The sequence below is a fragment of the Megalops cyprinoides genome, chromosome 14 (assembly GCF_013368585.1).
Source record: "Megalops cyprinoides isolate fMegCyp1 chromosome 14, fMegCyp1.pri, whole genome shotgun sequence".
Classification (NCBI taxonomy): domain Eukaryota; kingdom Metazoa; phylum Chordata; class Actinopteri; order Elopiformes; family Megalopidae; genus Megalops; species Megalops cyprinoides.
This window is the reverse complement of record NC_050596.1, coordinates 30,944,881-30,970,760: the sequence shown is the minus strand read 5'-3', so window position 1 is coordinate 30,970,760 and position 25,880 is coordinate 30,944,881. Positions and strand designations below refer to the sequence as shown.

The 25,880-nt window shown below is 42.0% G+C and overlaps 1 protein-coding gene across 1 annotated transcript in view; it reads right to left on the bottom strand.

The window, feature by feature from the left end:
* Positions 1-25,880, bottom strand: part of ttn.2 (titin, tandem duplicate 2) — a 171,503-nt gene that overhangs the window by 26,054 nt on the left and 119,569 nt on the right. The window contains 21 exon segments of the mRNA XM_036544926.1: positions 61-17,169; positions 17,344-17,646; positions 17,729-18,316; positions 18,536-18,832; positions 18,918-19,115; positions 19,630-20,217; positions 20,331-20,618; positions 20,921-21,211; positions 21,308-21,595; positions 21,809-22,114; positions 22,206-22,508; positions 22,642-22,944; positions 23,384-23,671; positions 23,789-24,088; positions 24,194-24,463; positions 24,466-24,495; positions 24,695-24,994; positions 25,089-25,364; positions 25,487-25,508; positions 25,510-25,614; positions 25,616-25,791. Coding sequence (XP_036400819.1) covers positions 61-17,169; positions 17,344-17,646; positions 17,729-18,316; positions 18,536-18,832; positions 18,918-19,115; positions 19,630-20,217; positions 20,331-20,618; positions 20,921-21,211; positions 21,308-21,595; positions 21,809-22,114; positions 22,206-22,508; positions 22,642-22,944; positions 23,384-23,671; positions 23,789-24,088; positions 24,194-24,463; positions 24,466-24,495; positions 24,695-24,994; positions 25,089-25,364; positions 25,487-25,508; positions 25,510-25,614; positions 25,616-25,791 — 22,629 coding nt within the window.

Below are 25,880 nucleotides of genomic sequence, written 5' to 3'. Positions count from 1 at the left end.
GATGAAAATGCTGATCAGACAGTTTTACATTTCTTTCTGTTTTAAGAAAAAAAAACATACCTGTGATCTTAGTTCCTTCCTTAGTCTCTGCTGGCACACCAATTCCATATTCATTTTCACCAGTAACTCTGAAGTAGTAAACTCCTCCCTCTTGTAGATCAGTCATTTTGTAGGTCAAACGGTGGCAGCTGCTTGTAATTCTTGTCCATCCCTTTTTGCTAGCTTCACGTAGATCAACAAGGTAGTTCTTCACAGGGGCACCTCCTTCATTTTCTGGTGCATCCCATGTCACTGTTGCAGAGTTCTTGGTGACATCCTTAACGTCAACACGAGCGGGTGGTCCAGGAGAATCAAGGACCTTAACTACTAGTGTCAGAGCTGATGTTCCTGCAACATTCTGTAATGTCACAGTGTACTTTCCAGAGTCATCTCTTGTTGCTTGTTCCACTGTTATTGATGTGCAAGTATCAGTTGTGTCAATGCTTGCTCTTACTCGAAGATCTACATCAGCTTTATTCCACATCACATTTGGCACTGGTTTTCCCCTGAATGGTACAGTCAGGGTAAATGAGCTACCATCCTTGACAATCAGTGTCTTGCGCATTTCATTGCTTATCTCAAAAACTGGCTCTTCTTCTCGTTCCTTTGCAATCTGTGGGTCAGATTCAGGGCTTGGATCACTAACGCCAATCTTGTTGATTGATTTAACTACAAACACATATTCTGCTCCGGATGTAAGTCCAACAACTGTGAACTCAGTGTTCTTTGTGTTCTGAACAGCCACCACCCAGTCATCATCATTAGTTTTCCTGTACTCCACACAGTATCCAGTGATAGGGGCTCCACCATCAAACAATGGTTTGTTCCAGCTGAGAGTGATCGTGCTCTTTGTTGAATCAATAATCTTTGGTTTAGCAGGTGGTGATGGTAGGAATTGTGGGTCCTCAGCTTTAGTTAGAGGGCAAGGTTCACTTGGACGACTCAAACCAGCAGCATTTTCTGCATAAACGCGGTACTCGTACTCACATCCTTCACGGAGATTGGATGCTTTAACCCTGAGGTCATACACAGGCTTTTTGTTCACACGAACCCAGCGGAGACCTGTCTTCTCACGTTTTTCAATGACGTAACCACAAATCTCACTGCCTCCATCAGAGACCGGCCTTTCCCAGCAGATTGTCATTGCTTCACCCGTTACACTGGTGACTTCAACATTTGTGGGTGCAGCTGGGATGGTGAATGGATCCACGGCTTTGGCAGGATCACTCTCAAGAGCTTCACCAACTCCATATTTATTTACAGCCAAAACTCTAAATATATACTCATTCCCTTTGAGGAGTTTAGTAACTTTGCATGTTGTAGCTTTCATGTCTCCGTATACCCGTGTCCAGGCAAGACGGCTTGTTTCACGTTTCTCAACAATATAGTGGGAGATTTCTGCGCCACCATTTTCTTGAGGAGGTCCCCAAGTCAATGTACATTTTTCTGCTGTAAGGCCAGTTACCTCCAGTGGTCCAGCTGATGGTCCTGGCCTGTCAAGGACCTTACAGTTTACCGCCAATGATCTTGTTCCAGCTACATTCTGTAAAGTCAAAACATACTGTCCAGAGTCTTTTCTGATGCTGTCTTTAACAGTGATTGTGGTACTGGTGTCTGTTGAGGAGACCTCAACTCTAGCTTTAGCCTCTATTTCCTTACCATCCTTTGCCCATGAAACAACTGGACGAGGTCGCCCAGCAATATCTGCAGTGATTTTCAACACATCTCCAGCCTTCACTACTACTAATTGTCTGAACTTGTCATCCATTGTGATACATGGTGCATCAACATCATCTTTAACTGTGACAGGTCCTGTGCCTTCAGATGGTTCACTAAGTAATCCAGCAGCATTCTTGGCAACAATATGGAAATCATAACGCTGATCTTCTGTAAGGCCTGTGATATCAAAGTATGTTTCTTGGACATTCGTGAAATTACACTTCAGCCAACGACCATCTGGAAGTTCCCTGCGTTCAATTATGTAACCTGTCACCATAGCTCCACCATCATACTCTGGCTTGGTCCAAGACAGAGAAACAGATGTTCTAGTGATGTTTGTGACTGTGGGTTGACCTGGAGGATCACATGGATCTCTTGCAGCTACAGGCTCACTGGCTTTGCTACATTTCCCGATGCCAGCAATGTTTTCTGCATAGACACGGTACTCATAGAGCAAGCCCTCTTCAATTCCAGTCATTTTGAACTGTGTATCAGTAATGAGGCCTCTGTTAACTTTTGTCCAAAGAATGCTGCTGTGTTCTTTACATTCTAGGTGATATCCGAGAACTGCACTGCCTCCATCACTACCAGGTATGTTCCATTTGACGAGCATGTATGTCTTGGTTGCGGTGGCAACATGAACTTTAGTAGGTGGGCCTGGTGGCATGAATGGATACTGTGCAACAACTGCTGAAGAATCTACAGAATGGCTCTTGCCATAACGGTTTTCAGCTGAAATTCTGAATTGATATTCTGAACCTTGTGTCAAGCGGGAAACTTTAATTGATGTCCTTGCAACTGTGGCTGAAACAATTTGCCAATTTGTGGTGGTAGTATCTCTCTTCTCAACAATATAATTGTTGATTTGGCATCCTCCATCATACTCTGGTGGATCCCATGATAATGCTACACTATCAGCACTTACTTCATCTATTTTGATTGCACCTGGCGGGCCTGGTTTGTCAAGGACAATAACAGAAATTTCAGCTGTCTTGGTGCCTAATGCATTTGTTAGTGTGATTTCATATTTTCCAGCATCTTCTCTAGTAGCATCTTTGATGGTCATTTTGGATGAAGTTTTGGTTGTCAGAACATTTACTCTTGTTGTCTGCTTTAGAGAATGACCATCTTTCTTCCATGAAACCTCAGGTTCAGGTCTGCCCCTAAATGGAACATCAATTTTGAGATCATCTCCAGCTTTAACACTGTATGTGTTAAACAGCAAATCGATAATCGGCTGAATTTGAATGTCCTTTGCAATCACAGGTGCACCAAGTGGTTTGGGGTCACTTTTGCCTTTGTCATTCACAGCAATAATTCTGAAGGAGTATTCTTCACCTGGTGTGAGGCCATCAATAGTGGCTTCAAGTGCTTTTACTGTTGTACACACAGTCCACTTGTCACTTCCTTTAGTTTGCATTTCTACTATGTAGCCTGTGATCTTGCTGCCACCATCATGATCAGGCTTCTCCCAAGAGAGGGTTACAGTCTTACGGGTCACATCCACAAGTGTGACTTTGCCAGGTGACAAAGGTGCCTGAGAAACCTTTGTTGGTTCTGTGGTTTCTGCTGGTAAACCAACACCATGTTCATTTACAGCTAAAACACGGAAGTAGTAAATACCTCCCTCCTGTAACTCATCAACTCTGAATGAATTTCTTATGCAGTTATTTGTTACAGTGGTATATGCCATTCTTGCAGATTCTCGTTTCTCCACAATGTAGTGGGTTATTTTGGCTCCACCATCAATGAGAGGAGGTTCCCAAGAAAGTATTACTGAATCTCTCTTTATATCCTTTACTTGAAAGTTAATAGGGGCACTTGGTGAGTCCAGCACTCTAACATTGACAAAAGCTGATTTTGTTCCACTGATATTTTCAAGAGTCAAAACATATTTTCCACTGTCAAATCTAGTGACATTGTCAATGACGAGCATAGTGTATGAACTTGTGGCTTCAATTTGTGCACGCTCAGCCAAAGGACCATCTGCTTTTGTCCATTTTACTTCAGGTTCCGGTCTTCCTCTGATTGTGACAAAGAGGCGAAGTGTTCCACTTGCACGCACAGAGACAACTTTCCTAAGATCTGCATCAAGTTCTATTTCTGGTGCTTCAAGTTTTTCAGCTGCAATCACAGAGCCAGTTATGTCAGCATGCTCTCCTACACCTTCTACATTGATAGCACAGATGCGGAAGTTATATTCTGCATTTTCCTTTAGTCTTTTCACAGTATAATGTGTTTCCTGGACACCAGTTGGGGGTGTGCATGTAGTCCATTCATCTTCAGAAGCTTCCTTCATCTCGACAACGTATCCCTTTATTTCTGCACCACCATCATAAATGGGCTTACTCCAGGCTAAGGATACAGTTGTGCTTGAGTGGTCAGTCACTTTAGGATTGTTTGGTGGACCAGGGGGATACGTGGCATCACAAGCTTTATAAAATTCTGAAGCAGCACTTGGTTGTCCCACACCAGCAGCATTTTCAGCAGAGACACGGAACTCATAAAAATGTCCCTCTGTGAGCCCAGTCACTCTAAATCGCAAATCATTCAATCTCTTCTTGTTGCATTTAGTCCATCTAATGCCTTCTTTGTCACGTTTCTCAAGGATGTAGCTATCAATTTCTGACCCACCATTATCTTCTGGCCGGTCCCATGTTAGAACCATAGAATCCCTTGTTATGGCACTTGCTTCTGGCACTGAAGGAGCACCTGGTGGTTTGAATGGATTGCGTGCTATCACCGGTTCGGATTCAAGTGGCTCACCTATGCCATATTTGTTCACTGCCATGACTCTGAAAATGTACTCGTTGCCAGATAGGAGTTTGGTCACTTTGTAGCTAACAGCTTGAATTTTGGGTTCAACAACAGTCCAAGACAATCGACTGGTTTCTCTCTTTTCAATTATATAGTGAGAAATACTAGCACCACCATCATGTGAAGGATGGCCCCAGGCCAGATAACACTTCTCAGCAGTGACACCGGTCACTTTGAGTGGACCATCAGGTGGACCAGGTCTATCAAGAACCTTCACAGTGATTGGTACGGTTTTTGTTCCACCTACATTGCTGAGACTCAGGGTATAGTGCCCACCATCTACTCGGATACAGTCCTTAACTGTAAGCACTGTGCGTTGGAGGGTGGTTTTGACTTCCATCCTTGGAGTAGCCTTATCAATTTCTTTTCCATCCTTTAACCATATGACATCAGGCACTGGTTTTCCAGAGATGTCAGCATCAATGACAAAGGTTTCCCCAGCATTAACAACAATAATATCCTTGTACTTTGAATCCATTGTGGCAGTGGGAGTTTCAATTTCATCTCTTGCAGTAATTGGTCCAGTGCTTTCAGAGGGCTCACTGAAAATACCAGCTGCATTCCTTGCAATTACTCTGAACTCATACCTTTGGTCTTCTGTTAAGCCTGTAACTGTAAATTCAGTCTCTGTTATATTAGTGAAGCTCGCCTTCATCCATCGGCCATCAGGTAGCTTCTTCCTTTCCACAATATACCCAGTGATTATACTGCCACCATCATATTGTGGTTTGGTCCACTGAAGTGTGATGTGGTTTCTGGTGATAACAATTGCCTCAGGGGTACCAGGTGCATCACATGGATCACGAGCTACAATGCACTCTGAAACCTTGCTTGGTACACTAATGCCAACAATGTTTTCAGCATAGACTCTGTATTCATATTCAATACCTTCCTCAAGATTGTTTGTCTTAAATCGAGTGTCAGGAATTATATACTTGTTCAGTTTAGTCCACAGAATACTGTTCTTTTCTTTCCGTTCAAGATGGTAACCAGTAACTGGACTCCCACCATTGTTAATTGGTGGTTTCCACTCAATAACCATGTGGTCTTTTGTTACTGATGTGGCAAGTGGTGTCCCAGGTGGTCCAGGTTCCTTGAAAGGATACTGCACAAGAACAGGTGCAGAGTCCAAAGAGGTACTCTTTCCATACCGGTTTTCAGCAAAGACTCTGAACTGATATTCAGATCCTGTTTTCAGCTTGGTAATTTTGATAGTTGTCCTTGCAATGGTTGCAGACACAATCTGCCAGTTTGTGGTAGTTGTGTCACGTTTTTCAACAATATAATTATTTATCTGACAACCCCCTGTGTATACTGGTGGCTCCCATGAGATGGTGACAAAGTTAGCACTTACTTCATCAATTTTCACAGGACCAGTTGGTGGACCTGGCTTTTCAAGGATTATAATTCCAATTTCTTCTGTTACTGAACCAGCGCTGTTTGTAGCAGTTACTGTGTACTTGCCAGAGTCATCTCTGGTAGCTTCTTTAATACGAAGAACTGTTGAGGATGCTGTACTTGAAACATTCACTCGTGTTGTCTCTTTCAATGCGTGTCCATCTTTATTCCAAGTAACTGTGGGTCTTGGACGGCCGATCACTGGAATTTCTATTTTTAGATCTTCACCAGATTGGACACTATAGGTGTTGAAGGTCATTTTGAAGCTGGGCTGAATTGTCACATCTTTGGCAATAACAGGGGCAGCTAATGGCCTTGGGTCACTGTTGCCTTTCTCATTGAAAGCTACAATGCGGAAAAGATATTCTTGTCCAGCACTTAGTCCACTTACAGTGCCTTCACATGTCTTTGTTGTTGTTGCTACAACCCATGTATCTGTTTCTTTGGGCTGCATTTCAATGAGATAACCCATGATCCTGCTTCCACCATCATGCTCTGGTTTTTCCCATGCCAGCGTGGCAGTGGATTTAGTCACATCAATCAAAGTTACCTTTCCTACTGACAGAGGAACCTCAGATGTCTTCACAGCATCTGTTGTTTCAATAGGAAGGCCAACTCCATATTCATTCTCAGCCATAACTCTGAAATAATAGATAGCCCCTTCAGTGAGATTTCCCACCCTGAAGCTTGTTTTGGTGCACTTAGTAGTAACATTAGCATAAGCTGTTCTGGTTGATTCACGCTTATCAACTATATAATTCTTGATCTTTGCACCACCATCAATCAGTGGTGGCTCCCAAACAAGAGTAACAGCGTTTCTCGTGATATCTTTCACTGCAAGGTTCAGGGGTGCCCCCGGTGTGTCCAATACTTTGACTGATACAAATGCAGACTTGGTACCACTGCTGTTTTCCAAACTCAGGGTGTATTTTCCAGCATCATTTCTGTCACAGATATCAATTGAAAGCTGGGTATAGTTCAGGCCTTTCTCAATTTGTACCCGTTCAGACAAATCCCCTTCATCTTTAGACCAGCTAATCTCTGGAGCTGGTCTTCCTTTGAAAGGTATATTGATTCTCATGGCCCCTCCAGCACGCACCACAATTCCTTTCCTCAGCTCTGAATCAAGTTCAATTTCAGGAGCTTCCATTTTGTCTTCAGGTTTCACTGTTCCAGGAATAACTGCAGGTTCACCAACACCCATCTTGTTGATGGCACATATTTGAACCTTGTATTCTTGATGTTCTGTAAGTTTTTTAATTTCAAATTTTGTGTCACAAATACCACTTGGTGGTGTGCATATAGTCCATTCCTCTTCATCAGCTTTGCAGATTTCAACTATGTATCCCTGGATCTCACTCCCACCATCATAAATTGGTTTGTGCCATGCTATTGAAACAGAGCTCTTAGTTGTATCTACCAAATGTGCGTTACCTGGTGGCCCAGGTTTGAACATTGGATCGCAGGCTTTGTAGTACTCAGTTGGTGCACTTGGTTTTCCAACTCCAGCTGCGTTTTCAGCAGATAATCTAAATTCATATTCATGATCTTCAGTCAGGCCCATCACCCTGAACCGTAAGTCGGTGACTCTGCGCTTATTGCACTTCGTCCACCTGATACCAGCTCTGTCTCTCTTCTCTATGATGTAGCCAACAATTTCACTTCCACCATCAGTCTCTGGTCGAGTCCAGCATACAGTCATGGAATCCCTTGTAATGTTAGTTATTTCTAGATCTTGTGGTGATCCAGGTGGTACAAATGGATTTCTCATTATCACTGGTGCAGACTCCAACGGTTCACCTACACCGTACTTGTTGACTGCCATGACACGGAAGATGTATTCATTCCCCTCTAGAAGCTTTGTAACTTTGATCATGGTAGCTCCACAATCACTAGAAACAACAGTCCAAGCAAGACGGCTAGTTTCTCTCTTCTCAATGATGTAATGAGAAACAGTGGCACCTCCATCATGTTGTGGAGGGAGCCATGACAATGAACATTTGTCACAAGTTACACCAGTTACAGTAAGGGGCCCTTCAGATGGTCCTGGCCTGTCCAACACTTTGACATGGAAAGGAACAGTTTTGCTGCCAGCCACATTAGTGAGCTGCAGATTATATTGTCCACCATCAATTCTGATGGCATCTTTAACAACAAGCACTGCCTTGAAATCAGTGTTCTTGATCTCACATCTGGCTGTGTTCTCAACTTCTTTGTCACCCTTGAACCACAGGGCTGTTGGTATTGGCTTTCCTTGTACATCAGCTTCGAGTGTAAATGTATCTCCTGCATTAACAACAATAGGCTGACTGTACATTGTGTCAATTGTGAATCTTGGTGGCTCGACTTCATCCTTTGCAGTGATGGATCCAGTACTATTAGATGGCTTGCTGACAGTTCCAGCAGCATTCTTTGCAATAATTCTGAAGTCATACTTACAGTCTTCAGTAAGGCCAGTAACTGTGAATTTGGTTTCAATAATGTTTGTGAAGCTTGCTTTCATCCAGCGTCCATCTGGAAGGTCTCGTTTCTCCACAACATAACCAGTTATGACACTACCACCATCGTAGTCAGGCTTAGTCCACTGTAGTGTGACTGAGTGCCGATTTACAATAATGGCTTCTGGGGTGCCAGGTGGATCACATGGGTCACGTGCAACACAGCCTTCAGAGACTTTGCTACATTTTCCTATGCCAACAATGTTCTCAGCATAGACTCTGAACTCATATTCAATACCTTCTTCTAAAGGACTGGTTTTAAAGCGGGTATCTTGAATGAGTGTCTTATTAATCTTTGTCCAGAGAATACTGTTTTTCTCTTTTCTTTCAAGATGGTAACCAATAATACTGCTGCCTCCATCTGATATAGGTGGGTGCCACTCCACAACCATGGAATCCTTTGTGAGGGATGAGACAAACGGAGTCCCTGGTGGACCTGGTTCTTTGTAAGGATACTGTGCAATGACTGCTTCAGAGTCTAAAGCATAACTTTTTCCATAACGGTTTTCAGCAATGATTCTGAATTGATATTCTGCCCCAGTTTTCAGATTAGACACCTTAAGTGTGGTTCTTGCTACTGTGGCAGAAACAATATGCCAGTTGGTAGTGGTTGTATCTCTCTTTTGCACAATGTAGTTTGAAATCTGGCAGCCACCAGTATATGTTGGTGGATCCCAAGAAATTGTTATACTTTCTGCACTGACTTCATCAAACCTTACCGGGCCATTTGGTGGGCCAGGTTTATCAAGTGTGATGATTTCAATATTTACATCCTTTTGTCCAAGATTATTGGAAACAGCAACATTATATATGCCACCATCTTCTTTTGTTGCTTCTTTTATGGTCAGAGTTGTGTGGTTTTCAGTGTCTACAACATTAACTCTTGTTGTTTGCTTAAGTGCTGTGCCATCCTTTGTCCAAATGATTGTTGGTTTAGGACGTCCAGTGACTACAATTTCTACTTTTAGATCATGACCAACTTGCACACTGTAGTTGCTGCAAGCAGGTCTCACATCTGGTGCAACAACAAGATCCTTTGCTTGCACAGGTATGCCAAGGAGCCTAGGGTCACTTGGGCCCTTGTCATTGACAGCAATAACTCTGAACATATATTCTTCTCCCTGTGCCAAATTGCTGACAACTGTGTCCAGGGTTTTGACTTGTGCACAAACAGACCATTTGTCATCCCCTTTGGCTTGCATTTCCACAACATAATGGATGATTCTACTACCACCATCATGTTCAGGTTTTTCCCAGGCTAGCGACACACTCTTGCGTGTTACATCAATAACAGTAATTTTGCCTGGGGGCTGTGGCACTTCTGATACTTTAAGGGGTTCAGGGGTTTCAGCTGGTAACCCGATACCATGTTCATTTTCAGCAAGAACTCTGAAGAAATAGTTACATCCCTCTTGAAGAGGTTCAACCTTCCATGACATTTTATGGCAGTCAGTGACAACAGCTGAATAGGCTTTTCTTGTGCTTTCACGTTTCTCAACAATATAGTTTTTAATTTTTGCACCTCCATCCAAAGCAGGTGGTTCCCATGTAAGTGTTACAGACTGTTTTGTGATCTCCTTCACTTTGAAGTTCACAGGAGCACTTGGTGTGTCAAGCACTCTGACGCTGATGAAAGCAGACTTTGTTCCACTGGCATTTTCTGCAGTTAGTGTGTACTTTCCACTGTCAAATCTGTCAACATTTTCAATTACAAGAGAAGCATAACTGCTTGTGATGTCGATCTGTGCTGTATCCTTGATTTCACCATCAGCTTTTCCCCATTTGACTTCTGGAACCGGTCGACCTCTGATAGGAACAAATAATCTGAGAGAACCTCCAGCTCTAACATTGATCATCTTCCTGAGGTCAGGATCAAGATCCAAATCTGGTGCTTCCATCTTATCTTCTAGAAGAGTCACTCCAGGGACATCAGCATGCTCTCCAACACCAGCCTTGTTTATTGCACATACTCTGAATTTATATTCATGCTTTTCTTTGAGCTTTTTTACCTCATATCTTGTCTGTGTGACTCCTGTTGCTGGAGTGCACATTATCCATTCTTCAGATGTTGCCTCACATGCCTCAACAATGTATCCCTGAATCTCACAGCCACCATCGTAAATAGGTTTGCCCCAAACAAGCAAAACAGATGTTCTTGACACATCAGTCACTTTAGGATTATTTGGTGGTCCTGGTTTGAAAATAGGATCCAAGGCTTTGGTGTAAGGAGATGAGGAGCTTGGTTTTCCAACTCCAGCTGCATTCTCAGCTGAGACTCTAAATTCATAGCTGCGGTTTTCTAGAAGTCCAGTGACTCTAAAACGTAGTTCACTAACTACGCGTTTATTGCACCTGGTCCATCTAACACCTTCTTTATCCCGTTTTTCAATGACATATCCGGTAATTGGGTTGCCACCATCATTTGTAGGTCTTTCCCAGGTTACAACCATTGAATCCTGTGTGACATTAGAAATTTCAACATCCGTAGGAGCATCGGGGGTCACAAATGGATTTTTAGCAACTACTGGTTCAGATTCAAGGGGTTCACCAACTCCGTATTTGTTCACGGGTAACACACGGAAGATGTACTCATTTCCTGCCAAAAGCTTTGTGATTTTCAGACTTAATGTCTGTACTTTAGACTCAACCACTGTCCAAACTAATCTACTTGTCTCTCTTCTTTCAACAATGTAGTGAGATATATCACTGCCACCATCATGCAACGGTGGTTTCCAGGCAATGGAGCATTTCTCACTTGTGACTCCATAGATAGAAATGGGGCCTTCAGGTGGCCCGGGTCTGTCTAAGACTTTGACATTCACATTCACTGACTTCTCACCTCCAACATTTTTCAACAGAAGAGTGTACTGGCCTCCATCAACACGAATAGCTTCTTTAACAGTCAAACAAGTAGTAAAGTCTGTGTTTTTAATATCAAGGCGAGCTGTATTTGCAAGCTCTTCATCTCCCTTTATCCAATGGATTGTTGGTATTGGTTTTCCATAGATTTCAGCATCAATTTTGAAGGTCTCACCAGCATTTACAACAATAATTTGAGAATACTGTGAATCTATGTTAATACGAGGTGGATCAACCTCATCCTTCGCTGTGATAGGCCCAGTGCTGTCAGATGGACTGCTGAGAACACCTGCAGCATTTCTTGCAATGACACGGAATTCATATCTTTGCTCTTCGACTAAGCCAGTCACAACAAACTCAGTTTTAATAACATTGGTGAAACTGGCTTTCATCCAGCGGCCCTCAGGCAACTCCTTCTTCTCAACAATATAGCCAGTGATTTTACTGCCACCATCATATGCAGGCTTGGTCCACCTGAGTGTAACAGAATTTCTTGTGACAATAACAGCCTCTGGAGTGCCTGGGTGATCACAAGGATCTCTTGCAACTTGGACCTCTGACAACTTGCTCGCTTTGCTGATACCCACAATATTTTCTGCATAAACTCTGTACTCATATTCAATGCCTTCTTCAAGGCCAGCAACCTTGAACCTTGTGTCCTGGATGAGTGTCTTATTTTGCTTCATCCAAAGAATACTGTTCTTTTCCTTACTTTCAAGGTGATATCCCAAAATTTTGCTTCCACCATCATTGCTTGGTGCATTCCATACCACTACCATGCTTTCCTTAGTTGGGGATTGCACTGAGGGTGTTCCTGGTGGGCTTGGAATTTGGAATGGATATTGAGCAACCACAGACTCTGAGAGAAGAAGCGAGCTCTTTCCATATCTGTTTTCAGCTGCGATTCTGAACTGATATTCGCAGCCAGTCTTTAACCGTGCTGCTTTAATTGTTGTTCTAGCTACAGTTGCAGACACAATCTGCCAGTTTGTTGTAGATGTATCTCTCTTTTCTACAATGTAGTTGTTGATTGAGCAACCACCATCATATTCTGGAGGCTGCCAGGATAAAGTGGCACTGTCAGCTGTGACCTCATCTATCTTGATAGGTCCAGTTGGTGGGCCAGGTTTGTCAAGAACAACAACACCTATGTCTGTTGTTGCTTCACCAACTGTGTTTGAAAGTTTGATAGTGTACTGGCCAACATCATCTCTGCAGGCCTCCTTGATCACAAGATACAAATGCCTTTCTGCAATTTGAGAATTAACTCTGGTGGTTTCCTTTAGGGGTACACCATCTTTGAGCCAGGTGACAACTGCTTTAGGGCGAGCAACATACGGAACATCAATCTTCAAGTCATCTCCCGCCAGAACACTGAATGTGGAGAACAGAAGTTTGAATGCTGGAGCGATCACAAGATCTTTGGCAACTACAGGCACACTCAGCTGACGAGGATCACTTGTTCCTTTCTCATTAGTTGCTGATATGCGGAACAGATATTCTTCACCTTGTGTCAATCCTGTCACAAATGCTTCATTTACTTTAACAGTCATACATTGGGTCCATTTTTCACTTCCTTTGCTCTGCATCTCAACAACATATCCTGTAATTCTGCTTCCTCCATCATGATCTGGTTTTTCCCATGAGAGAGTGACACTGTTGCTTGTGACATCTTGAAGTGTGACTTTGCCTGGTGGAAGTGGCTTTTCAGAGACTTTGACTGACTCACTAGTTTCAACAGGAAGACCAATTCCAAATTCATTTTCAGCCAAAATTCTGAAGAAATAGTTGCTTCCCTCCTGTAGCTCACCAATCTTCCAGCTTGTTTTGTGGCAACTTGCTGTAATAGTAGAATATGCTTTTCTTGTTGATTCACGTTTTTCAACAATGTAATTCCTAATTCTGGAGCCACCATCAATGAGAGGGGGATCCCAGGTAAGGGACACTGAATCTTTGGTAACTTCTTTGATTATGAGGTTTTGTGGTGCTCCAGGGGTATCCAGTACTCTGACATTCACAAAGGCTGTCTTGCTTCCTGAAGCATTTTCCACTGTCAGCATGTATTTTCCACTGTCAAATCTACTGACATTTTCAACAACTACTAATGTGAAAGATGTTGTAGTCTCAATAGTTGCTCTCTCAAGGGGCTCTCCATTTTCTCTGGACCATTTTACTTCAGGAGCTGGTCTTCCTTTTATTGGTACAAACAGTCTCAATGTGCCACAAGCTCTGATGCTGACCACTTTACGAAGATCAGCATCAAGCTCAATTTCTGGTGGAATCTGCCTGTCCTCTGCCTTTGGTGATCCAGGAACAGAGGCTGGCTCCCCAACACCTTCACTGTTGACAGCTGAAATATTGATTTTATATTCCTGATTTTCTTTGAGGTTGGTAATAGTAAATGATGTGGATGTTAATCCTTCTTTAGGGGTTACAATTGTCCATTCATCCTCCTCAGGAAGACAGGTCTCAACAATGTATCCTGTGATATCAGAACCACCATCATATACTGGCTTGTTCCATGCAAGGGTGATTGAAGACTTAGTTGTGTCCAGTACTCTTGGATTACCAGGAGGGCCAGGCTGGAAGATGGTGTCACAGGCCTTGTAGAATGGACTTGAAGGACTGGGTGCACTTTGACCAGCAGCATTCTCTGCAATAATTCTGAATTCATATTCATGCCCTTCTGTGAGTCCAGATACTTTGTATCTCAAATCAGTTACAGTCCTCTTGTTGCACTTAACCCAGCGAAGACCAGTTTTGTCTCTTCTTTCAATAATATAATTGGAAATGTTGCTTCCACCAAGGTTTTCTGGATGTCCCCAGCAAACAACCATTGAATCCCGTGTGATGGTTGTTACTTCTGGAGTTTGTGGAGGATCAGAAGGCACATATGGGTTAGCTGCAATAGTTGGCTCAGATTCAAGGGGCTCTCCAACTCCATATTTATTGACAGCCATAACTCTGAAGATATACTCATTTCCTTTCAGCAACTTAGTCACCTTAAAGCGGTTAACCTGTAAGTCAGTTGCAACATTTGTCCAGGCAAGTCTACTTGTTTCCCGTTTTTCAATGATATAATAGTCAATTTTTGCTCCACCATCATGTGAAGGTGGCAACCACGACAGAATACATTTCTCAGCAGTGACATCTGTAACAGCTAATGGTCCATCAGGTGGACCTGGTCTATCGAGAACTTTAACAGTGAAGATCTGCTTGGCAAAGCCACCTGGGTTACTTGCAGTTAAAGTGTATGTACCTCCATCTCTTCTTAAAGAGTCTTTGTTAATCAAAGTTGTTGCAAAGTCTGTTGTTTTAATTTCTAATTTAGCAGTATCTTCAAGCTCCTTTCCTTCTTTTGTCCAAACCATGGTTGGTAGTGGTCGGCCAGTTACATCAGCGTGAAGTTTGAAGACCTCCCCAGCTTTCAGTACTACAACATTATTATACTCAGCATCAACCATAATTCTTGGCTCCTCAATTTCATCTCTGCAGGTGATGACATCTGATGTTTCAGATGGGTTACTTACAGCACCAGCTGAATTTCTAGCAAACACCCGGAATTCGTAAGAAGCATCTTCTTTCAGTCCACTTACAGTGAAAGTGGTCTCCAGGATATTGCTGAAGTTAGCTTTCAGCCAGCGTCCATTAGGTAAGTCTTTCTTCTCAACTGTGTATCCAATTATTGAGAACCCACCATCACTTTCAGGCTTTGTCCACTGAAGAGTTACGGCATGTCTAGTAATGTTGATTGCTACTGGCTTACCAGGTGGATCCACTGGATCAAGGGCAAATGTTGGCTCTGATGACTTGCTTGGTTTACTCAACCCTGCAATGTTTTCAGCTGCAACACGGAATTCATAAGCAATTCCATCTGTTAGTCCTGTAGATTTGAAAATGTTTCCCACTACTAGGGCTTTGCTGATCCTTTGCCACAAAATGCTGTTCTTCTCTTTCCTTTCAATGTGATATCCAAGGATGGGGCTTCCACCATCTGAAGCTGGTTCATTCCAGCTAATTGTCATAGTGTCTTTAGTGAAGGCTACTACTTGTGGGGTACCTGGAGTCCCAGGCACTGTGAATGGATATGCAGCTACCACTGCATCTGAGGTGAGTACAGGCCCAACACCATACCTGTTTTGGGCTTTAACACGGAACTGATATTCAACTCCTGTGGTTAGACGAGCAGCCTTAAACGTTGTACGGATTACTGTTGCTGCCAGTTCTACCCATGATGTGCCTGTGGTTTCTCGCATTTCAACAATGTAATTGTTAATCGGTACTCCACCATCATTTTCAGGGGGTTCCCATGACAGCAGGATGTAGTCACATGAAATTTCATCAAACTTAATTGGCCCTTTGGGAGGTCCAGGAATATCATGTACTTGAACTGTAATAGTTTCTGTCACTGTCCCAAGTATGTTCTTTCCAATCATGGAGTACTGACCACCATCCTTCATTTTGCATTCACTAATATTCAAAATAGTCGAAGTTGGAGTATTTTCAACGTTAATTCGTTGCGTCTGTTTCAGCTCCTTATCCTCTTTCATCCAAGAAACTGTTGGTCTTGGACGTCCCAAAACAGGTATCTCAACCTTCACACTGTCACCTGCCCTGACAATGACTAATTTCTGGTAAACTCCACGTAGGTCAAATTCAGGTCCTGTCATTTGTTCTTTAATAATAGCTGGTCTGCTTTCCCGAGGATCACTTCTACCAGAACTGTTCACAGCCATGACCCTAAATATATACTCCTCATTTTCAACTAGGTGTGTTGCTGTATAATCCAGAGCCTTCACAGTAGTCACATGGGACCACTGCTCTGAACCCTTCCTTTGAGCTTCAATAACATATCCAGTTATTCTACTGCCACCATCATGTTTTGGCTTTGTCCAAGCAAGAGTTGCAGTGTTCCTGGTAACCTCTGAGACAATTAGATTATCAGGAGCACTGGGTGCTTGAGATGCTCTGATTGGATCAGGAGTTTCAGCTGGCTGACCAATGCCATACTCATTTTCTGCACTTACTCTGAAGTAATATTCTGCTCCTTCGGTCAGATTTGGAACTTTAAAGGAGCACTTCTGCCAGTTTGCAATTATTGTGGAGTAAGCCTTTCGTGTAGCCTCACGTTTCTCAATGACGTAATTTGTAATCTTTGAACCACCATCAATGATAGGAATTTCCCACTGGAGGGTGATGCTGTCTTTGGTAATTTCTCTTGGTTTCAAGTTTACTGGAGGTCCAGGTGAGTCCAGAATTCTGACATTAACAAATCCAGTCTTTTTGCCAGCAACATTTTCTAATGTCAATATATATTTCCCAGCATCCTGCCTAGTACAATCAGGGATAACCAGGAGAGTGTATGACTCAGTGGTATCAATATGAGCGCGACCTTTAAGAGGTATGTCTTCTTTCATCCAGGTGACTTCAGGAGTTGGACGACCTTTAATTGGCACAAAAATACGTATAGAGCCACCAGCCCTAACAACAAGGGTTCTTCTCAGTTCAGCATCAAGCTCAAAGTCTGGAATTTCTTCACGATCCACAACTTCGACAACTTCTTCAACTTGAGCAGGTTCACCAACTCCTTCTGCATTCATTGCGCTGACTCTAAAGTTATATTTTCCTCCTGGTTGCAGGTTAGGTATAACAAATTCAGTAATTCGCAGTGCAGTTCCTGTTGTGTCTTTAATCCAGTCTTCATCTTCTTCCTTTTTGTGCTCAACAATATACCCTGTGATGTCAAGTCCACCATCATAGTGAGGTCTGCCCCAGTTGAATGTAGCTGTAGTTTTTGTTGTATCAGTAATTCTTGGGTTGGATGGGGGCCCAGGTGCATCTAAAAACAACATAAGTAAATAAGAATAACTATACTGATAAAACAGGTAGTTTAAGACAAATATGATACCAGGGATAATGTATAAACTCTACTACACCCAAATAACCTTTGTCACATTTGCGTTTTAGTGTTTAACTGGAAAATGTTCTCTCAATAGCAAGCATATTTACTCACATGTCACATCCTTGGTTAATACAGGCTGTGATGGCTCACTGGGCTCTCCAAATCCAGCTTTGTTCTCTGCTGTGACTCGGAATTCATATTCAATTCCTTCAGAAAGGCCTCCTACTTTGTAACGGAGATCAGAGATAGATTTCTTGGATGCTCTAACCCATCGCAAACCTCTTCTTTCCTTCCTTTCAACACTGTAGCCTCTGATATCACTTCCTCCATCATTAACTGGTCTCTTCCATGAAATGGTGACAGCATTCCTGCTCACGTTGTCGATTTCGGGTTTTGATGGAGGACCTGGAGGGCCTGAAAGTTAGAGTGTAGTAACATTTAGAAAACTGCCACTTGACAAATGTATTCATTTTCAATATGATATATTCCAACTTACCAAAGCTGTCCACCATTTTTACTGGACCAGACTGCGTTGCATCACCAGTACCATACTGGTTCACAGCTGAGACACGGAAGATATATTCATTGCCCTGGATAAGCTTGCTGGCAACAAAACGGCAATCCATGACATTCTCAGCAAGCAGGGTCCAAAGAAGGCGACTGGTTTCCCTCTTCTCTAGAGTGTAAGACTTGATAGCACTGCCTCCATCTTCATCTGGTGGCAACCATGTTAAAGTAACCTTTTCAGCAGACACGTTGCTTGCTTCAATGGGCCCTGGGGGTCCAGGAGCATCCAGCACCTTCACTCGAACACGTTCTTCTTTGATGCCGAATGGATTGCTGGCAGTAATGGCGTATTCACCAGTATTCTTCCTGCTGGCATACTTGATTGATAGCGTTGAAGATGTTGGAGTGGTTGCAATTTGGACAGTGTCTGATGGCTTGAACTCTCTTTCACCTTTCGACCACACAGAAGTTGGAGGGGGTTTTCCGAGTATGCTTGTTGCAGCTAACACAATAGTATCTCCAGCTTTAACCGTAAGTCCTTCTTTCAAAGCAGGATCCAGGGTACTAGTGTGGTGCTCTATTAACGCAAGAAGAATGGATTTGTTTAAAGGTGTTTGTTTTCAGTAAAAATTTGTTATAAATGGTGTAAAAAAATCAAGAAAAATGAAATTGTAATTCCCCTAGATTTGGACATTAGAGCTATCAATGATTCTAGCACTTAGTTGCACATTTTGTCATCAGTGAGTTTATAATCATTAATTATATAGATATCACATCCTAAATCACAAATTCTTACCATATTCATCTTTGCACACAATTGCGTCAGTTTGCTCTGACGGTGCACTTATTGCTCCAGCTGCATTCTTAGCTCTTATCCTGAATTCACATGAGCATCCCTCTTGTAGGTCTGTCACTGTGAATGCACATGTTTGAATGTTCACATGGTTAGCCTTCATCCAGGCCTTTGAAGGTAGTTCACGTTTCTCTACGATGTAACCAGTCAGCTTGTGGCCACCATCATATTTGGGCGCAGTCCAGATAAGTGTTACAGTGCTTCTTGTAGCACTAATCACATCAGGTTTGCCTGGAGGATCTAAAACAAATTTGAGAGGAAATCACATTAGTACACTGGAATTCTTTTTGCAGATGAAAGGCAGAGAAAATGGTTACCAACTTACCAATTGGATCCAGTGCAACTGCAGGCTCTGTGGGTCGACTTGGCTTTCCAACACCTGCCATATTTAAAGCCATGACCCTGAATTCATACTCAAGACCTTCAGTTAAGCCAGTCACCCTGTATTCCTTTGCTCTCAGAGGCGTCTTGCTGGCTCTCTTCCACATCAAACTGTTCCTTTCTTTAAATTCAACATGATAGCCTGAGAACACAAAAAGGTAAAGTGCTCTTTTAAAGTAATTCTACAGTGATAAACACTGCAGCATGAGGATTATGAAAACAATGACAAATATATCTACAAGCAACAATTATAGGAGCAAAGCACGGGTATCAATATCCATTCAAAACTGAGGCTAACATGTATATATTTCACGACTCTATACACAGTCTAGGTATAAAGGCAGCCCAGGCGCCTTTTGTGCTTGGCCTCACAGTAGTACTGTTCTATTAATATTCAGTATAGAATCATATGTAGTATGATTCTTAGCGCCTTATGATGCTTAGCGCCTATATAAAATCAAGTATTTACCTGTGATTGGAGAGCCACCAGTGTCACTTGGGTCAGACCATGCCAGTATTGCGGACTCATGGCGGATGGTCAGGATTTCAGGTGGAGGTGGGGGACCTGGTACATCTGTTGAAAAAACACAGTAATGCATTCAGAACAAAATCCCTACTTTGCCATGACAAAAAATGATACAAGAATAAATTCTTACTGAAAGGATGCTGAGCCAGGACAGGATCTGATTTAAGGAATTCTCCAACTCCATATTTGTTTTCTGCAGACACTCTGAAGATGTATTCAGTTCCCTCATGAAGCCTTGTAACTCTCATTGTAGTTTTCTGTATAGCTGAAGCACAGGTGACCCATTTATTCGCTGTGGAATGCCTCTTCTCAAGAATGTAGTTGGATATTTCTGCTCCACCATCATCTTCTGGTGGAGCCCATTCTAAGGTGATTCCATCTGCTGTGATTTCATCAAACTTGATCGGTCCAGTGGGTATTCCTGGTTTTCCAACCACTTTAACAGATATTGTTGATTCTTTGGTGCCAGCACTATTTTTGAGTATAATGGTGTATTTTGCTGCATCGCCTCTTTGGCAGTCACGGATCAGCAGGGTTGTGTTGACAGCAGTGGACTCTACAGAGACTCTGCCAGTGTCAGTTAGGGTAACATCACCCTTCTTCCATGTCACAGTAGGGGCAGGTTTTCCAATAATGGGAATATTGAGGCGAACAGTGCTTCCCTCCTTTGCAATGTAGCACATGTCTGGCAAATCTCTTAAGTCACATTCAGGCAGAACTGTAAGGAAATATAAAAACAAGAATTTAGTTGAAACTATACTATTATTATTATTATTATTATTATTATGATTAATATTATTGTTAAGACAACTGTTAATTGTAAATACTCACCAACTTGGTCTTTAGCCACAACGTTAAGCTCTTGTGGTGGACCATCTCCAGCTTCGTTAACTGCTTTCACTCTGTAAGAATACTCTTTTCCTTCTTCAAGATCTTTAGCAGTGTACTGCATGTTTTTCGATTTCATCAGTTCTTTCCATTTATCTTCACCCTCCATGACTTCCAGCACATATGCAACAATGTGGCTTCCACCATCACTGACTGGTTTCTTCCAGCCCAGGGTGCAGGAATCTTTGGTAATCGATAATGCTTTGAAGTCCATAACTGGTCCAGGTGTTTCTGAAAGAAGGTTGTGAAATTATCCATTTGAGCCCGAGATTCTACATCACTGCTGTAAACCACAAATGAACTGCATTTCACATCCTACCTCAAAAAAGTTGATGTATAATGAATAAAAAGTCTTTGTATGCTTGTGACTGTTGACCAGCAATGAAAAAACAAATGAACTTACATCTTAAGAACCGATACGTGTTTTGGTCAGACTCAAATAAATTATTACAGAATTTAATTCATGTCAGAGTAATGGTATGAAATGTTTGTACATTGAATTAATGTAGATACTGTGAATGTGTTTCACTCACCTGATGCTCGAATTGCACCTGCTGTCTCACATGGCTCCCCAATACCATACTGATTTTCAGCTAAGACTCTGAAACAATAGGCTTTGCCTGCTTCCAAGTTAGTAATTCTGAATGATGTTTTTGGGCAGTCAGTTGCCACTGTGGACCATGCTTTTCTCTCTGCATCACGTTTTTCAACAATATAGCTTTTCACCGGACTTCCACCATCAATTGGAGGAACATCCCATGTGATGGATGCATGGTCCTTTGATGTCTCCTTAACAATCAGATTAACTGGTGGTCCAGGGGTATCTGTATCACAAATACAGTTATTAAGTACACAGCAGCTCTCAAAAAGAGTGATACCTGATGATGAAAACAATCTTTCACCATTGAAGAAAAACTTACCGAGAACCTTAACAACAATGGTGTATGACTTTGTTCCACTGCTGTTCTCCAGAGTCAAGACGTATTTTCCAGCATCATATCTGTTTATGTCTTCACAATACAACAAAGTGTCCCATTCTGAAGTCTTAATCATGAGCCCTTGCCTTTCCTTAAGGTTGGCATTCACCTTAGACCAAGTCACCTTGGGAGCAGGTCGGCCCCTCAGTGGGACATAGATTCTCATTGTTACTCCAGCACGCAGCACCAGGGCTTTCCGAAGATCAGCATCAAGTTCAGCCTCTGGAGGAACTAAAATCATAATAACATTGACAAAATTAACATGCAGAAAGTCAGGTGGGTAAACAGACATACAGACAGATGGACAAATGTAGATAATTTCTGGATTATGACAATGCATGTTTGCTTAAAGTAGCTGTAATAACTTGAGTTCAATAACATTGTACATACACACACATACATACACACACATACACGTACATACATAATTTGAAATAAACATACTCAAAATATCCTTTGCGGTGTGTTTTCCTGGAACTTCACTAGGCTCACTGTATCCAATCTTGTTCACAGCGGTCACACGGAACTGGTACTCTGTGTTTTCAAGGAGTCCAGTGACAACAAACTTTGTGGCTTGGAGATTCTTCGGAATATTGCACTTTAACCAGTCCTCAGCATCTGCCCGCTTGCTCTCAACCAGATAGCCCAAGATTTCACAGCCACCGTCATAAGCCGGTTTTGTCCAGGACAGACTAATTGTGCTGTGTGTTGTGTCAACAACCTTTGGGAATGCTGGTGGTCCTGGGGGATCTGTGAAACACATATATGATTGCTATGTTTAAAATATGAATGTATAAAATAAAATGTATAAAATATTCATTTCAAAATGTTTAATACTTACAGAGAGGATCAAGTGCAAAGGCAGCACTGGATGCATCACTTGGTTTGCCTAAGCCAGCTTTGTTCAGAGCAATAACCCTGAACTCATACTCAGATCCCTCTGTCAGACCTCCAGCTTTAATAGTCCTGTCAATCACTGGTCTTCTGTTGACTTTAGACCAATTGACCTCTTGGCTTTCACGCTTCTCAACCATGTACCCCAGAATGGGGGATCGACCATCATCTTTTGGTGCCTTCCAGCTTACTGTCATATGGTCCTTTGTGACATTGGTAATAACAGGAGGTTCACAAGGCCCAGGAACATCTGAAAACAAAAGCAGTTACAGTCATATTATTGAACACTTACTACTATTAAAACATTATTTTAATATACTAGCAATTATATTTGTGCCTTCTTGATAAAATGCAAGAACGAAGAACGCAGAAAAAATTATTACCATATGGATTCTTAGCAACAACAGGATCAGTCAGGATGGGATCACCAACACCATACTTGTTTTCAGCACTGATGCGGAACTGATACTCGTGGCCTTCAATCAGCTTCTCCACTGAGCAGTCAGTGAGCTGGCCATTTATATTGGCTGTAACCTGAGCCCAGTTTGCTCTGCTTGTTTCACGTTTGTCAACTATGTAATTGGTAATTTCAGAGCCTCCATCGGAAAGAGGTGGTTCCCATTTCAGTTTGACACGGTCGGCATACACATGGCCAATCTTGACAGAAGCTGGTGGTCCAGGTTTGTCTATGGAAAAAATAAAAAACAAGTATATATAGTATTCCACTTACTCAATTCCAATACATTCTCCTTTTTGTTCAGTCTCATTTTAGACAAAATCTGAAACACCACTACAACCACTAGATCTACTCAATACTAACAAACAATCTGGAAGATTGTTGCTAAAATATATTATTAAAGCTTATATAAAGATTTAGTGGAACAGCACAGTAACAGCAACAGTATCAATAACACAGTAAACAGACACAATGTATTTTTGGTAAGTTAAATTTAGGCATTCTGTTCAAAAAAAAAACCTCTTGAAAATGCAAAATATTTGAAATCTTGTGTTTCATCCTGTTCTGATTTTTTTAAACTGTAAACATGACACCTGATTTGGATATGTAATGTGAATATATAAATAAAATAATCCTGAAAATGTCATATTTTCTTTACATTTACTTACCTAGAACCTTAAGCTTAATACTGCCAGATTTGGTACCACTTGCATTTTCTGCCACAATGGTGTAGTCTCCAGACTCTTTTCTTGTCACTGAGAAACAGTTCCAGTAGGAACAGATGCCTCTTCTGGTCATTTTAATTCCCTCAACAAGTTGCAGCACCTGTCCATCCCTCTTCCAGGTAACTTTTGGATGTGGTTTACCATAAACTTCAGCCTCAAGACAAACATTTGCTCCAGCCTTCACTATGATCAGGTTCTTCATATCAAGTCCAATTTCCACTCTTGGTGGGACTGAAACGGTGAAAAAGACATATTATCATAGGTCAATTTCTAAACTAAATTATGAACTTCATTAATATTGAATTTGTAAGGTAAAAGTTAATGTCACTTGAACAGACAGAATCTTACCATTCTCTGCGATGACAGCTACTGGATCTGAGAGTTCAGATGGTCTGCTGAGATTTACTGCCGTCTTTGCAATTATTCTGAATTGGTACTGGACTCCCTCGTCCAGTCCGGTTGCAGTGTACTCTTCTTTTGGCACATTCTGGCTGCTTGCGTTGCAGCGTACCCATTTATCTCCAGGGAGCTTCAGGGCTTCAACATAATATCCAATGATTTTGCTGCCACCATCATGCTTTGGTCGACCCCAAACAAGTGAGACTGAATTCTTCGTCACATCCATGACTTCTGGTTTGCCTGGTGGATCTAGAGTGCATTGACAGAGACAGATATGGATTAGATTTAAAGAAGTATGTGGTAACCTTTACTTCGTAATAATACAAAAATAATTATGCAGACATAACTACATACCAACAGGTGTTCTTGCTGTGATGAATTCTGTCTGCTTGCTTGGTTTCCCCTGTCCTGCATGGTTGAGGGCTGACACCCTGAAGGTATATTCTAAACCTTCAATCAGGCCAGAGCATGAGTATTCAGTACTACGGACAACTGCTTCATTTGCCTTAACCCAGAGAATGCTGTTCCTCTCTTTGCGTTCAATTATGTATCCAATGATGGGACTGCCACCATCAGACGCTGGTCTTTCCCAGGCCACAGCCATATTATCCTTGTTTACTTGATGACTTGGCAGTTCCTTGGTTCACTAGGTACATCTGAAAATACACACATTATCATATCAGTTTTGTGCATGTGTTGTATACAAATAAACAAGTTACTACCTAATTACAGATTATTTACAATCACATGAAGTCATTTATATAATTGTGTGCATGAATATACACACATACTTTCATGTGCATTAAAGGTAACTGTAAGCTTCAGTGAACTTTTTTTTTTTTAAATTGGTCTTACCGAAGGGGCATTTGGCGATCATCCTCTCAGACACAATGGGTGCTGAGATGCCAAAGCGGTTCTCAGCACGAACACGGAAGCTGTACTCTTTTCCTGCCGTCAGCTTTCCCACTCTGCAGGTGGTTGCTGTACAAGATGAGATAGCAGTTACCCAGTCACCCCTGCTCACATCGCACTTCTCAACCACATAGTTGGTGATGTTGCTTCCACCATCTTCACGTGGTGAATGCCAGGAGAGTGTGCATCCATCAACGTCTACTTCAGTGATCTCAAATGGTGGCTCTGGTGGGCCAGGAATGTCTGTAACACAGAGAGACAGTTGGTTATCACCAGTATAATGGTTATTATGACTATCATTAATATTGTGAAATCCATTCTTGGCCATTATTCTTACCCATTATGATCACTCTCAGTATCTGATTGACTTTTGCAGCGCTGTTCTCAGCAGAGAGACTGTAGTAGCCACTGTCCCTTCTTGAGACATCCTTTATGATAAGCATACAGCTGTTGGGAGACTTGTGCACTTGAACGCGATTAGATGTCACAAGATCATCATTTCCTTGCATCCATTTGCACAACGGTGGCGGCTTTCCATAAATGAGAGCCTCCACTTTCACCTTTGAACCTGCCTTGGCAGTCACCACATCAGGCATAATAATCTTCGGTGGCACTACAAAAATACAATTACAACAAGAAGCAAAGTTAGGACGTAAGTATATTCACTGAAAATCTAAAATAAAAAAAAGAAGAGGAAACATCACACAGACAAGGAGTAATAAGCAGAAAACCTACACAGCTGTTCTTTGACTTCAAATTACTCCCTCAACTTCTCTTGGTAGACTGCAACCCACTGGATTTCTTGCGGCAACTCTGAATTTGTACTTCTTGCCCTCCTTTAATCCAACAACAACAATGCTTAAAATCTTTAACAACTGAGTATGGTGTCCATTGGTCCTCAGGTTGGCCTTCCTCCTGGTAATCAACTACATAACCGTTGATTTTAGCTCCTCCATCTCTCAGTGGCTTTATCCATCCCAGTGTGGCACTGTTCTTTGTGATTTCTAGGACGTCTACCTTCTTTGGTGGGTCAGGCTCACCTTAAAAATAAAACCAATACGATTTTTAAAGTGTTCAATTCTGAAACAAGTAAAACGTTGAGAATATTTAGATCAACTACCGTACACTT